Below are 13893 nucleotides of genomic sequence, written 5' to 3'. Positions count from 1 at the left end.
CTGTGCGCCACGGCCGCAGCATATCCCCTCTAACTGGCTAGTTCGGATACGAACCATTAGCACGGACGCAAACCATGTGCGGTTACCGAGCGAAACGACGTAGTTGAGTTGCACTTTCTCAGGCGGCGCGTCGGAAAATGCAACACAGAAAAATTGACGAAAAATGCCGGGGTGGCCTCTCTCAGGTTTCTCTCTGCTTCCACCATGAATGACCCCATGGAATGAGCAGAGTATAGTGGGGCCGGTATTCGTAGAATTCATACTCGGATCTTATTTCAAGACTATCTTTAAGGTCGGTATTCATAGTTGGATTTTATATTTAAGACCGTTTTAAGTACAATCTTTTTTTTTTTTTTTTTTTTTTTATTTATGTAAAAAAGGATCATGGGGAGAGCCCATATGGTCTAATAGATAGGAGAATCCATTTGATACGCAACGCGGTTAAAACTTAAAATCTGTTTTCATGAGCGCCTCAATAAAAACGTTCCAATCATAAGAGGATTTACATAATACTTAAAATTACAAAATACAATAAATATCTATTTAAATTGGGAATGTCTTCCTAAAAAGGAGAGACACCCACGCATCCGCGCGCCCAGCCCAAAGCTTTAAGGCTACAAGAAGGAGAGCTACCTCTCCTTGTCCAAACGAAGGACATAGACTATCACACCCCGTGACTAGTAATCTAAGAGTTAGAATTCGTTTTATCCTATCATGTAAAGCAATACTGATTTTACATAAATAAATTTGAACTTAAATTAAATTTATCATCGGCGAAAGAACTGAAATATCTTATGGTTAAGAGTATATCACGCTTCACAACTTAAGTCTAAAAACCAATAAAATACATGCATAACATCTCAACTGAAGCAGAGCACACATCCTTTTACCATATAACATTTAAAACACGAACCAGACAAGATTAAGTAAATAATTTAATACACCGGGAGCACGGACTCGAGCTAAATAAAAATCGGTATAGAGCATATAAATCTTTCAAGAATAAAAGCCACCTTCGGAGAGGGGACCCGCAGTAGAAATTCCAGATAAAAACCCAGATAGTACAGCTGATCTTTATGAATTCATAAAGATCAAATCCAGATCTTTTTGAATTTATAAAGATCAGATGTGCTACCTGGGAAGGGCCACATCCAAACAGCTTGGTCAGCGCCTCGATCATTGTCAATCGTTGTTCTTCGTATCGAAAACAAGACCAAAACACATGTTCTGGAGTCTCCAGTTCCCCACAGTATGAACACTCTGGGGAGTCCACAATAAGGAACCTGAACAAACTATCCCTAAGGGATGAATGACCGCTCCTCAAACGATTAATCGTTGAAAATGCTCTTCTACTCATAATTATTCCATCAAACCATGATCTCCTGAAGTCAAAATCCTCCCTATCAAAAAAGAAAAAAAAGAATCTGGAGCCCCTGAAGATCCTCTCTTCGTATCCCCACTCGATCGAGTCCCTGAAAGAGTGAGGGTGCCATTACATGGAGCGCGGAAACGCGGAAACGCGGAAGACAAAATTTACTAGATTTCCGTCGATCCGTTCCGTCTGTTTTGAATGCCTTGTATTACATGGAGCACATTTTGAGCGGAAAAGCGGAACGGAGAATTATAAAATATTAATTTTTAACGGTATTTATTGATTAAAATGCTTGTATTTAATAGATAAGCTGAAAAGATAAGCATATTAATAAAAATTGCAATGAATTAAGTGAACACAATTTTAAGAAATAAATACAAATGTCTATTTGTCACTATACTGTTCCGCTTTTCCGCGCAAATTGTGCTCCATGTAATATAAGGAGAAACAAGCTCGCGGAACGAACGCGTCAAAATCCGTTGTCAACACGGATACAGTATACTCCATCAAATTTCGGAGCTGTCTAATCACATTGAAAAGGAAAGCTTTTACATACTTCAATTACTTTATTATTTTATAAAAGTGGCAGTATAATATTATAGATCCAAACATCATGTTGATGGTTATTATGAAGTATCTTATGCAAGCCAGGGTACATACATACATACATACACGATACTAGCGGATTCCGCTTTTCCGTTCAAACGTGCGGGACTCAAGTCGCGGAAACGCGGAATCTAGTTACTATTCTGTTCCGCGTTTCCGCGTTTCCGCGCTGCATGTAATGGCACCTGAGCCTTCCAAAACCGCTTCAATTCCTTATGAAGGATCTCGTTGACGTCACCATGGGGTTGATCACAGGCAGACTTGGCAGCCTTGTCCGCCAGCTCATTTCCATGGATTCCTCTATGGACCGGTCTCACAGTCTCCGATTAGGGCCCGGACACACACTTTTTCGTAACAGTAACAGTAGGATTTCGACCAATCGTGTTACTCGATTCGGGAACGTACGGCTGTACGTTTTCGAATCGAGCAACGCGATTGGTCGAAATCCTACTGTTACTGTTACGAAAAAATGTGTGTGGCCAGCTTTAACGTGATTCTTCGATTAAACTCACTCTGCATCTCTTTCTAACTATCCCCCTAGAAAGAGACGAAGAGTGAGTTTAATCGGAGAATCACGTTAATCGGAGACTATGAGACCGGCCCTATGTGAGGGAATCCAAACCAAATTTATATTCCAACCCTTTCTCTTAAACTCAATCAATAGATTTCTCACTTCTAAAACCAAGAAAGAGCCACGGGAAGGATCAAAATTCGAGGAAATCGCGAGCAAATTGGACAATGAGTCCGAGAAAACAAAGGCTTCGGTCCATTCCTGCTCCTCGCAGATCCGAAGAGCCCTCAAAATAGTCATTGATTCCACAGTATAGGAAGACAAGAAACCGAAAGTAGATGAACTGAAAAGTATTTCACCGGATTGTAAAACCACGGAGTAACCCGCGGAAGTCTCGCTCTCCTTTTTGATTGATCCATCTGTGAAAATGGCCCTGTTTGAAAGCAATTAAGGCCTGGCCGAAAATCTCATTAAATTTGTTAGAGGGAGAAGGGTCTCCTTTAGTTACATGACCTGAACACAAGTCCACCTCCACATGCGAGAAGAAAGCCTCATAATTTCTCGGAAAACACATCGGATATTCCCTTAAGATGTTATAAACCAATCACAGAGCCGTATTAGCACAGTATAAGTAAGAACAGTAGGTTCACTCCGTGTCGGATCTATTGTTCTTCGTGGCAAACGTCCGCCATGATGTTGATTGCCTGATCGTGTTTTATTTGAACCGCTTACTATAGAAATCGTTTGATAATTATATAAGAAGTGAAAAAAATATAAGAAATATATTAATTAAATATTCAAAGCAAAAATGTCACAACACACGCACATAAGTAAAAAATACATGCGCGCTTTATTTGAATAACAGAAACCGCTTGTGATAATTATATAAGAAATGAAAAAAATATAAGAAATATATCATACATAGATATTAATTAAATATTCGAAACAAAAATAATGTCACGACACATTTTATTCATGTATATTTTATTCATTTTATTTATGTATTAATTTTTTTATGTATTTATTTATTTATTATCTTATTACATAATATTCAAATAGCATATTTGATAAAAGTTTACAATAACTTACACAGCTCGGATTACTTTGACCTTGACACTTTGACATATGTTGTCAAGGACATAATACTGAGTAATTTTTCCTTATAACTTAATCGGCGGTCGCTGCTTATTAAAAAGTTATAAACAAAAAAAGTTTGAAAAATATAGCAGTTATTTTGAGTATTGGAAGGCATAAATGACTAATATATATGTCGAAATAGTTCACGCATACACTTTTCACGTGAACCGAGGTTCAACCACACCCCCCTGCTTTCGGGGGATGTGCGGTAGCCCCGAAATAGTTCACGCATATAGACTTTTCACGCGAACCGAGGTTCACCCACACCCCCCCTGCTTTCGGGGAGGTGCGGTAACCCCGAAATAGTTTACGCATGAGTTAGTTGACGCGCTTTAAACAATTAAATACTGTTAAAGCGCGTCATCTAACCTATGTAGATTAGTGACGCGCTTTAAACAGTTAAATACTTGTAAAGCGCGTCATCTAACCTGCTACGTACTTTCCAAACTTTTTTTGTTAATAACTTTTTAACGAATAACGAGCAACGGCTAAAACCTTCTGAAGGTCACTCGGGGTCATGACCTTGACAACATATATCAAGGTCATTGAAATCGGTGATGTCGCCATTGCAAACTTTTTTTGTTAATAACTTTTTAATAAACAGCGACCGCCGATTAAGTTATAAGGAAAAGTTACTCAGTATTATGTCCTTAACAACATATGTCAAGGTCAAAGTAATCCGAGCTGTGTAAGTTATTGTAAACTTTTACCGCATATTTTTATTACTGTATTTAGATATATATGTATCGGCGCGTATTGTATTTGTACTTATTAAAAAAATTTTTTTTGAATGAAATTATAATATCATGAATAATAAAAGTGGTTATCGATATGTATTTAAAGATTGTGGGATCAAAGAAAACTATTCTGATTTCCGAAAGATTCAGAAAGGTACGTATTCATTATAACAAATACATAAATACGTTAAATACACATAAATACATAAATATGCATTAACATATATTAATACATAAATAAATATGCTCTTCGTATATTATGTAATAAGATACATAATAAATAAATATATTAATACATAAATATATTTAATGCATTCAAGTCTTTTAATATATTAATGTATTAATATATTTATGTATTAATTTTTTTTATTGTATTTATTGAGTACCTATGTATCTTATTACATAATATACAAATAGCATATTTATTTATGTATTAATGTGTTAATGTATTTATGTACTCATGTATTTGTCACAAGTCATAATGAATACGTACCTTTTAAATTATTTCTGAATCTTTCGGAAATCAGAATAAAGTTTCCTTTGATCCCACAATCTTTAAATACACATAGATAACCTCTTTTATTACTTATTATAATTTTTATTTAATATTTTTTTTTAATAAATACAAATACAACTGACGCGCCGATGTATCTAACCAAATGAACTGTCAGATGACAGCCGCCATGTTATTGATTGCGCGAATCGCCATATTCATTTACCAACTTCTTTAGAGGAGACAGCCATTCTGTTTAGGCCCTCAGCTATTCTGCTCAGGCCCTAAGACATTTACTTAAGGCCATTGCACGTAACAAAGTTTTAGTCATAATCGTAAGGCCGTATGAAAATAGACCAATCACACTCGATTATTCTTCGAGCTCAAGGAGAATAATCGACAGTGATTGGTCTATTTTTTTACGGCCTTACGATTATGACTAAAACTTTGTTACGTGCAATGGCCTTTAAGACGGTCTTGAAATAAGATTCGACTATAAATACCTCAATATACATATTTTGTAGCATTTTAAATGCTCCAGACAAATATCTTAAATAATATGGAACATACGGAAAAACATTTTAGACAAAAGTTGTAAGATATCAAGGAGGACAAATAATGGTAAAACCAATCAAAAATAGAGATAAATTATATATCGCGCTAAATGCTCTGCAACGATCGCAAGGTTGAACATTTAAATTAAATTAAATGTACAAAAATTATAATGTAATTTTTTAGAGGAAATGGCAGACAAATTCTGCCAATGTTCATAGTAGCTTTCATGTTTAGTTTCAGAACAGTATAAATTTTACAACAAACTTCATAGAAAGCTGTTTTAGAAACTGTTATATTTTAGTAACTGTGGCTAGAAAAAGTATCACAGGAGGTATATTTCTAAACGAATTCTTGAAAGAGACTATACGGTTGCGGAAAGAAATATCAAGAATTTACTGACAATGTTACTATGTAGCTTTTTTGCAGTGTTTTGCCGGACAATTATTTCAAATAACACTATGACATCAATGACACTATCGCCCGAAGAAAGTCAAATTATGAAAAAGAAAGAAAAAAAAATTGTTTAAAAATAACAAAATTATAAATAAATATAAATGTTTTGTTTTTATTAGACATTAACTTTTTTTACAACCTAATTTACCAGATAATTTTTACAAAGTAAGTTTGTAAGTATAAAAAATTAAAAAGTAAACGTAACTAAAAACTAAATTAATATGTCCTAAACTAGTAAACAAAAACTATTCAAATTATCCGTCGTATGTATAGACGGACACATGCGGATATCTCTGCTTCCACTGATTAACCAATTGATCGCTTATGTCACAGTGTATGAAACAAAACTCTTGCAGTTTAGGACATTGTTCAAAAATAACAGAATATTTATTAGGTGTATGAAATTTCACAAGATGAAAAAATAACTTTTTCAAGTTTTTGCACTGTGCTAGTAATTCCAACTGGTGATCAGTGAGGGCAGCAAATAAAATATAAATTTCTTGTAAGTTTTGATAAGAGGAAAGTAATTTAAATAAGCTGTCTGAATAATCGAATCTGTAACTAAAATTATATAATTAATACAGTACTTTAATTGCAAAGAGGAAATTTGTGTAATTTTTTCAAGATGCACACAAGAGAAGCAAACAAATTTCAATAAAGAATACAATAACATGTATTTTAAAAGAAAATGTAGCACACATACTTACACATACTCCGCAAAAACAAGATGCACTTTTCGTAAATTCTTACAGTTAGCGAGGGCACTAATACCATGAGGTGTAAGATAACGTGGATGCAGTAAATGTATTACTTCCAAGCCACGACACGAATTTCCCAACTCTAGTACAACTGCTTCTTCGTTTATAACCATACCGGAACCTAACTCACGCATCCGTTGATTTTTTTGCAGTATTTTGCAAAGTTGTTGAGCTTTTATACGTGTACCACAAAGGTATAAACGTTCCAAACTTTCCAGCTTCTCGAGGTACGAAAATCCTTCGTCGTCTATGAGTTCACAATAACTTAGATCCAATTCTGAGAAAAATTTGTATTAGGTATATACAATTTACCCATAATCTTGATAATTATATACTATATGCATATATAAATACATATACCTTTCAATTTTTTGCATATTTCTGAAGTTTTAAGTAGGGCATGACTGTTAACAGATTTGCAGGCATACAGTCTTAAGTGCGTTAAATTTCTGCCGCAATTATCAAGAAAGTTTACGAAATCATTAACATCAAAGTTGCTTTCTGTAAGATCCAATTGTCGCAAATATTCACATCTAGATGTAAAGTAACAAAATATATCGCGCATATATGTGTGAAATTTAACGCATCGTATGTTCAAACGCACATAGAGTAGAGGGTCCCGTATTAATTTATTGAAGCGTTCATCTACATAACTCATGCAGCATAACGTCGTCAGATCTAAGTAGTTTAATATTTTTAGTAGTATTTCATTCTGCAAAGATAAAATATATAATTTTAATACTCGAGATGACATTACAATAAATATTATGATGAGAAATAGATCACTTATAATACTTTACCGGAAGCGCCAATAAATTGCAACGTGATAGGTCCTTGGATTCATCCGAAGAGAGTTTCATACGCTTTGCATAATTTGAAGGACTTTTTAATAAAATACGACGCGAATATCTCCATCCAAGAGGTTGCTCATAACAAGGGATTACTTCCTGAGATATTTTTTGCTTCAAATTATTCTTATAAGAAATCCTTCTTATATCGCTGCAAATATTATCGGAACAAATTAAGGGGATCTTGGACAGGGGACAATTACTGACAAAAACAGTCAGGGCTCGTTCTTTGAAACGGCTTTATAGATCGCAAAATCCTTTTACAGGAGTAAAGTATAAGTACTAATAAAGAATGGGAATTTAAAAAATTAGTGATAATTGAAAAAAAATGTTGTCCTCATAACCATATTTTCTAATATAAACAGTTGTATAGGTTACATGTACGAAATGAAATGTTTCCACTCTTCAGAATACGTGCACAAACAATAACGTACCTTTGAAATTGAGATTGAAAGCCTGGAAAAAAATTCTGGGCTTGGAAGAAATCGTGAAGAATCGTGAAAGACAGATACAGGAAATGTATCAAAATTAAAAATGTTGACATTATCGACATAGAGAAAGTTCGGCCGTCACTCCAGCATCCCCTTAATTTTTAAATTAATTTTTATTATTAACAGAAAACAATTAAAATATTACTTAAAGTCGACGATAATAATACCTTTTATAAATAATACAATATTCGGGAAAATTCTGTTGCAGATGAACTATATCCAAGTGTGCACTTTTTAAATCTGCTGTTAAATTATGAGCATCGTCATGCTGGTATGGAGAGTACATCCTGTTAATTCTTTTTAACAGATTAGTTAAACTCTCGTTAGGATTTCTAGACAGGATCAATTCTGATGTACCGATGAGCATCACAGCATCTAGCTTTGTGTAAAAGAAACGTGAACTGTTTTTAAATGTTAGTCTGAGCATTTTGGTTTTAAAGTTACACTGATGCGACAAGGGTGGAGAAAATAATCTTGATTTTGGGGGTACAATCTGAGACGATTCATCCCACAACTGAATCCAGTGATTATTGGAATCTTGAGCCGAAATTTGAATTACGTTTCCAGGATGATGTATTTCGTAAATACAGACTCTGATTGGATACACAGCTTCATGAAACTCGATATCTTCAAAATAAAAAATATATAATTATACTCTCTTCTCAACAAAAAACATAACTTCTTTAACAATATCTCATAATTCAAATATTACATACACATATAATTATTTTCCTCCGTCTGATTCCATTGCCAAATAGACTCAGCCCCATCACAAATATCTTTGTTTTGCCATGGAGATATCGAAATATCGATACGGCTATAGTATCTCTGAAAAGTCAAAAAGTATCAAATATTACAAACTTTTGTAAGTTTGAATTGCGATTATTGTACGGGACAATAATGTTTAATACCAGGAAATATACATACCAACATGTTTTCATAAAGAAATGGTAAATGAAATAGTTCTCCATAGTTTTGAAATTTGGGTGGTCCAATTATGTCAGGGGCAGTATGGAATATGCTAATATTCTGATGGTTCTTGGAAACAAATCTCTTCTTCGCAAATTGATAGATGAAGTCAACATTACCCTCCTCTCCTACGGATACTCTGCCGACATAGGGATATCGACTACAACTCTCGCTATATAAAGGTTGATAATGGGATGTCATATTTTCTCTGAAAAAAGACGAAAAATATAGAGAATAATAATCCTTGCTTTTGTGTAATATATGTTAAAATGCATTGTATATCATGTATTTATTATAATTATATAGCGGTAAGATTATATATAATTAGATTAGATTATATAATCTAAATTTATCCTGTTTCCATTCACATGTGGCTAGTACTGACATTATTATTACATAACCTGCATGTATATTATTATTAAATATTAAATAATAATTATTTTAAAGAAAATTACATTTTATTAATATAGATAAACGTTTTTTTATAAATCTGAGATATCGCGAGCTCTGTGTTCACCACGCGTGGTACACGTGTACGAGCACAAAGAAAAAAACAAAAAAAATTACAAAATTTATATTACTCAAATTCGTCACAATTAGGTATACGCTTAATTTCTAAATATAATTTAAGGTCCATTCCACAATAGCAGTATATAAGAGTAGATGTAAATGTGAGCACTGTAAGCAGTAATTAAGCTATTGACTAATAAAATTTTTATACAATTCAAGAATAATCGACTGTAGTTGGTCAATTTACTGCTTACGTCTTACCGCATACTCTTACAGTTATTGTAGAACGGGCTTAAGATTTTTCGAAATGTATTATTTATCTTACTTTTAAAAAATTTATCTTCTATTTCATTTTCCGATACACGTTGTAGTGTGTTTCACTACGTGGGAGAAAAACATACGGCATATACGCATGCACAAGCACCAAAAAAAAAAAATTAAAAAATTTAAATTGCATACGTTCGCTATACTTACGCTTCTAAGTGACTAACTTTTTTCAAAATGTATTTTTTAACTTAATTATTTAATATATCTTTTATCTCATTAATTGTTTGATACAGCGATCTAACAATAAGTTGAACATAAGATTTCACAGTGAATAAAAAGAATTACCGAAAATTTAACTTGGAACTGAATCAAAAAATTAATCAGAATAACTCATTTCTATCAATTTTTATACTTGCTGTTTATCAGCAAGGCAGATTTAATTTTTTTCAACAATGGAAATATTAATCGACTCTACTGGTCATATAATCGCCAAGACAATACGACCACGATTTGGTTCGATTATCGTCAAGACGCACTTTTAATGAATATAAATTGATGTAATCTTTGATACTTATACATATATATAAGCATATCTCATTTAAATAATTAAATTTATTGCAAAAAATATTACTTCAGCCAGGTTTCGAACCTGTAACCTCCCTCATTCCGTGATAATGTACCAATTCGACCACTGAGGTATGTGGTAATATTTATCGCAATAACCTATATTAAACTAAACAATATTATTCCAACCATAGTGCGTGACTGCGCGCCGACAAATCGTCAGACTTGAAACACAATTTTGCTTGGCGTAATAAATTATTTTCTATCTGCCGATCCGAAACTTCATTTTTTTGGCAATAATTAAATAGAGAAACAACTATTCGTCAAAATCTTTTAAGGAAACGTTGTTTTGACCAAACAACATTTACCATAAACAATTAGCAAAATTGTTAATTATAAAAAAAGGTTAAAAAGTTTAGTGCATACATATGGGTCCGTGCGAGACCTAACTTGCTCGGCAACGATATATTAATTTTTCATAACGGCTCTGAGCCCTTAAGTCCTTTCTCCCACCTACTTTTTTTCAGAAAGGGAAGCCAGCCAGGTAGGTTTTTTAATTTTACAGTTACAAGCAGATCTCATTTTGGCTCGAACGCCGTAGACCCACGTATGAATACGGAGGGTTAATTTGTAGTTTGGCATTCAGACACTCCATAGATCGAATTGTAAAAGGCTTCATAAAAAACGGCATTGACTTTGTTAAGAATACAATTGAGTAGATGAAATGAACAAATGTTGATAAAATGGGAGAAATTTAATAAAGCTAAAGCAATCGTACTTAAACACGAACAAAGCTGTAATATTTATTAATTAGAAAAATTATAAACGTTGTTAGGCGTTATCAAGTAGTTGTATAGAATAAAGAATGCAACAATGAAATAATTAGTTTTAAAATATTAATTTTAAATTCCAATATTACTTCAAATTCCATTGCTGCATTTAAAATTGTAGAAATAAAGTTTCCAGATATTAATAAAGAAATCAAATTTTCTGAAAAATTAGCAGAAAGTTTGAATACTTGAATGCTTAATTCTTACATATTTTTTATTATATTTATTTTTTGTTACATATACAAATATTTCTATTTATTAAATAACTGTTATATTTTTATACTATCAACTGTTCGGCAACTATCAATTGTTATAATATTTCTATACTATTAATTGTTTAAGAGTTGATTGAACTCAAAAAGTGGTGCATATTAAATTTAATGAATAATATGTAAGAGAATTGATGTTTAGTCTGATAATTATATGTATAAAACAGCGAAACAAATATCTCTTAAAATGTATCGTGACAGACAAATAGGAAAAAATTAAAATAATTTTGCCCAATTGTCCAATTCAGCACAGAACCTTCTGATTAGTCGATTCAGTGGAAAAAAATTAATTGATACAAATAATAAAATGTATATTATATCTATATAAAAGCTTATTTTGTTAATATGAGAAATAATAAATATGTGTACGCATAAATTAAAATAGGGAGAACACGTGTCCCGTTTGACTACGTTGTTATATTGACTGCGACATATTGACTACATCTATTCGACGATTGATACTTAGGCTCAAGGCTGAACTGGCTGAAGTCACATGACATCTATTTTCCGCGTAAAAGGCCCCCACAGACAGGACGCGTCAAGCGTAAGCAGCGAGCAGCAACCCAATTAAACCCAATCAGTGAAGTGATATCAGCAGTGGCGTAGAAAATATCGTCTCGCTGATTGGTTACTGCTCGCTGCTTGACGCTTGACGCGTCCTGTCTGGGATTTAAGGCCTTGGCACATAGAAAAACTTAAGCAGTAAAACTCAACCAGTAAGCAAATCAGCCAATCACAGTCAAGAACTTAAGGCACGGCCCTAAGCGGTAGCGAATCCATACTGTTGATTTCTTACTGCTTAAAGTTTTACTGCTTAAGTTTTTCTATGTGCCAAGGCCCTTAAAGCCTGATCTACAATGTGCTCTTTGCTTCCTGTTTTTTGCTCTTAACCTGTTTGCGACTATCCCGTATTTCGCAATTGCGTCGCATAACGCGATGTTTTTTGTTCTCTGTCGCCCAAGATAAAAATTGACGAACTTCAGGAGAGACAAGAAACATCACGTTACGCGACGGAATTGCGAAAGACGAGATAGTCGCAAAGAGGTTAAGAGCAAAAAACAGAAAGCAAAGAGCACATTGTAGATCAGGCTTAAACGCCGCGACTCCACGCGACTCGCGCCTGCGCCGCGATACCGCCGCGCACGAACCCGCGCTCCCGCCCCGCGTTGAACCGCGCCGTATCACTGCGCCATATTCCGCCAGCATACGCGCCCGCCAATCACCGCCCGCGTCCCGCCGCGTCAGCGGAATATATAGCGTTCCGTGCACATGGTACAAAGCACGTGTTCTATTCGCAAATAAAACTTGTACGCATATATCGCTCCATCGTTGCAATACGCGGCTCATGAGTATATACATAGCACCAATCACCGTAGGATAAGTTTGCTAATTACGTAGCGTTCCATCCGCGAATAAATGTATATGAAATACGCGACTCATGTATATAACACCGATTACCGCCGAATAAAATCTTTGTTAATTCGTCCGGAAAACCGAGCCAATTGTGTCTCCCTTCGCGCCTACACTCCGAACCCTGACCCAGTCGCGAGATAGATCCGCGCGTTTGAGACTAGGTTGTTTTATGTAAAGTTTATTTCTCTGTGATTGTTATAAGAAAATAATTTAACGCTCTAAATTTTTTTTTCTTTAGTCCATAAAAATATTCTTTTCCATGCTCTGTATTTCTCGTATGCGCGACATTTTTATAATAATTTAAAATTTTTCTTTTTTCACTTTACCTGATAAAGAAGCAAAAAGGTGATGAATAAAGGCACACTAAAAAGAGCGAAGTAAAGACACGTGGTTCTTCTTCTTCTTAATTTATGACATCTGGTTTCCTGCGTAAATTCACTATAATCAGCCTCTTTTTTTTAATAAAGCCAGTAAGCGCCGCGTCTTGTGTAAATTGTGAATGAACGTGGTATATGCAGAATAAATCCAACACACTGATTTTAGTTCTCAAACACTGAGATTATAAGAACTCTGAGTTCGAACTCCGCACTTGGCGACTGCATTCAAAAGAATGAATTCAATGAACCCAGTGGAAAGCACAGAAATATAAAAGTGAAGCAGTGCGCCTGTGGTATTATGGGGGCAGAGTGGGAGACAGAGAACCAATCAGAACTGCCCCTCACATATTGAATTTAAATGTGACCATACTGGATTTGTGGATTTTATGCTCCCCTCTACTTTTGAACGACTGCGCATCCATCGGATTGCTTGATCTTGTATTCTTCCACAATGATCCTATGGAATGAGCAGAGTAGAGTGGGGCTGGTATTCATAGTATTCATACTCGGATCTTATTTCAAGACTATCTTTAAGCCCAGTTTTACAAGTGTCGGTTAACTTTTAATCTTAGGCTGAGTTTCCACTGAGCGCGTCACGCGTCGCGTCATGTGTCGTTATTATCGTTAACCAATCTGAACATCCCCGTCACAAATAAGTGCTGGGGCCCTATTCTCGAATCGTTTTCATGAAACTCGCATGCAAAATTCAATGTTTTTCAAATAGAAAGTCGCA

General features: G+C 34.4%; 1 protein-coding gene across 3 annotated transcripts; it reads right to left on the bottom strand.

The window, feature by feature from the left end:
• Positions 1 to 6076: 6076 nt before the first annotated feature.
• LOC112468519 (F-box/LRR-repeat protein 4-like) lies at positions 6077 to 13372 on the bottom strand. 3 transcript variants are annotated; one of them, XM_025037731.1, is made up of 9 exons: positions 13110 to 13372; positions 8889 to 9138; positions 8678 to 8789; positions 8129 to 8588; positions 7905 to 8054; positions 7423 to 7621; positions 6983 to 7334; positions 6572 to 6899; positions 6077 to 6425 (listed from the first exon to the last, which is right to left on the bottom strand). In XM_025037731.1, the coding sequence occupies exons 2-9, from the start codon at positions 9129 to 9131 to the stop codon at positions 6119 to 6121; spliced, it is 2151 nt and encodes a 716-aa protein (XP_024893499.1). In that variant the 5' UTR covers positions 9132 to 9138; positions 13110 to 13372; the 3' UTR covers positions 6077 to 6118. The 3 variants fall into 3 exon arrangements, with proteins under 3 accessions (XP_024893499.1, XP_024893500.1, XP_024893501.1); XM_025037732.1 differs by lacking the exon at positions 6077 to 6425 and having other exon boundaries at positions 6514 to 6899; positions 8889 to 9140; XM_025037733.1 differs by lacking the exons at positions 6077 to 6425; positions 6572 to 6899 and having other exon boundaries at positions 6999 to 7123; positions 7227 to 7334; positions 8889 to 9140.
• Positions 13373 to 13893: the final 521 nt, after the last annotated feature.

This window comes from Temnothorax curvispinosus, unplaced genomic scaffold (genome assembly GCF_003070985.1).
Source record: "Temnothorax curvispinosus isolate PA1 unplaced genomic scaffold, ASM307098v1 QBEX01018554.1, whole genome shotgun sequence".
NCBI classification, from domain to species: domain Eukaryota; kingdom Metazoa; phylum Arthropoda; class Insecta; order Hymenoptera; family Formicidae; genus Temnothorax; species Temnothorax curvispinosus.
This window is presented reverse-complemented; position numbering and strand designations above follow the sequence as displayed.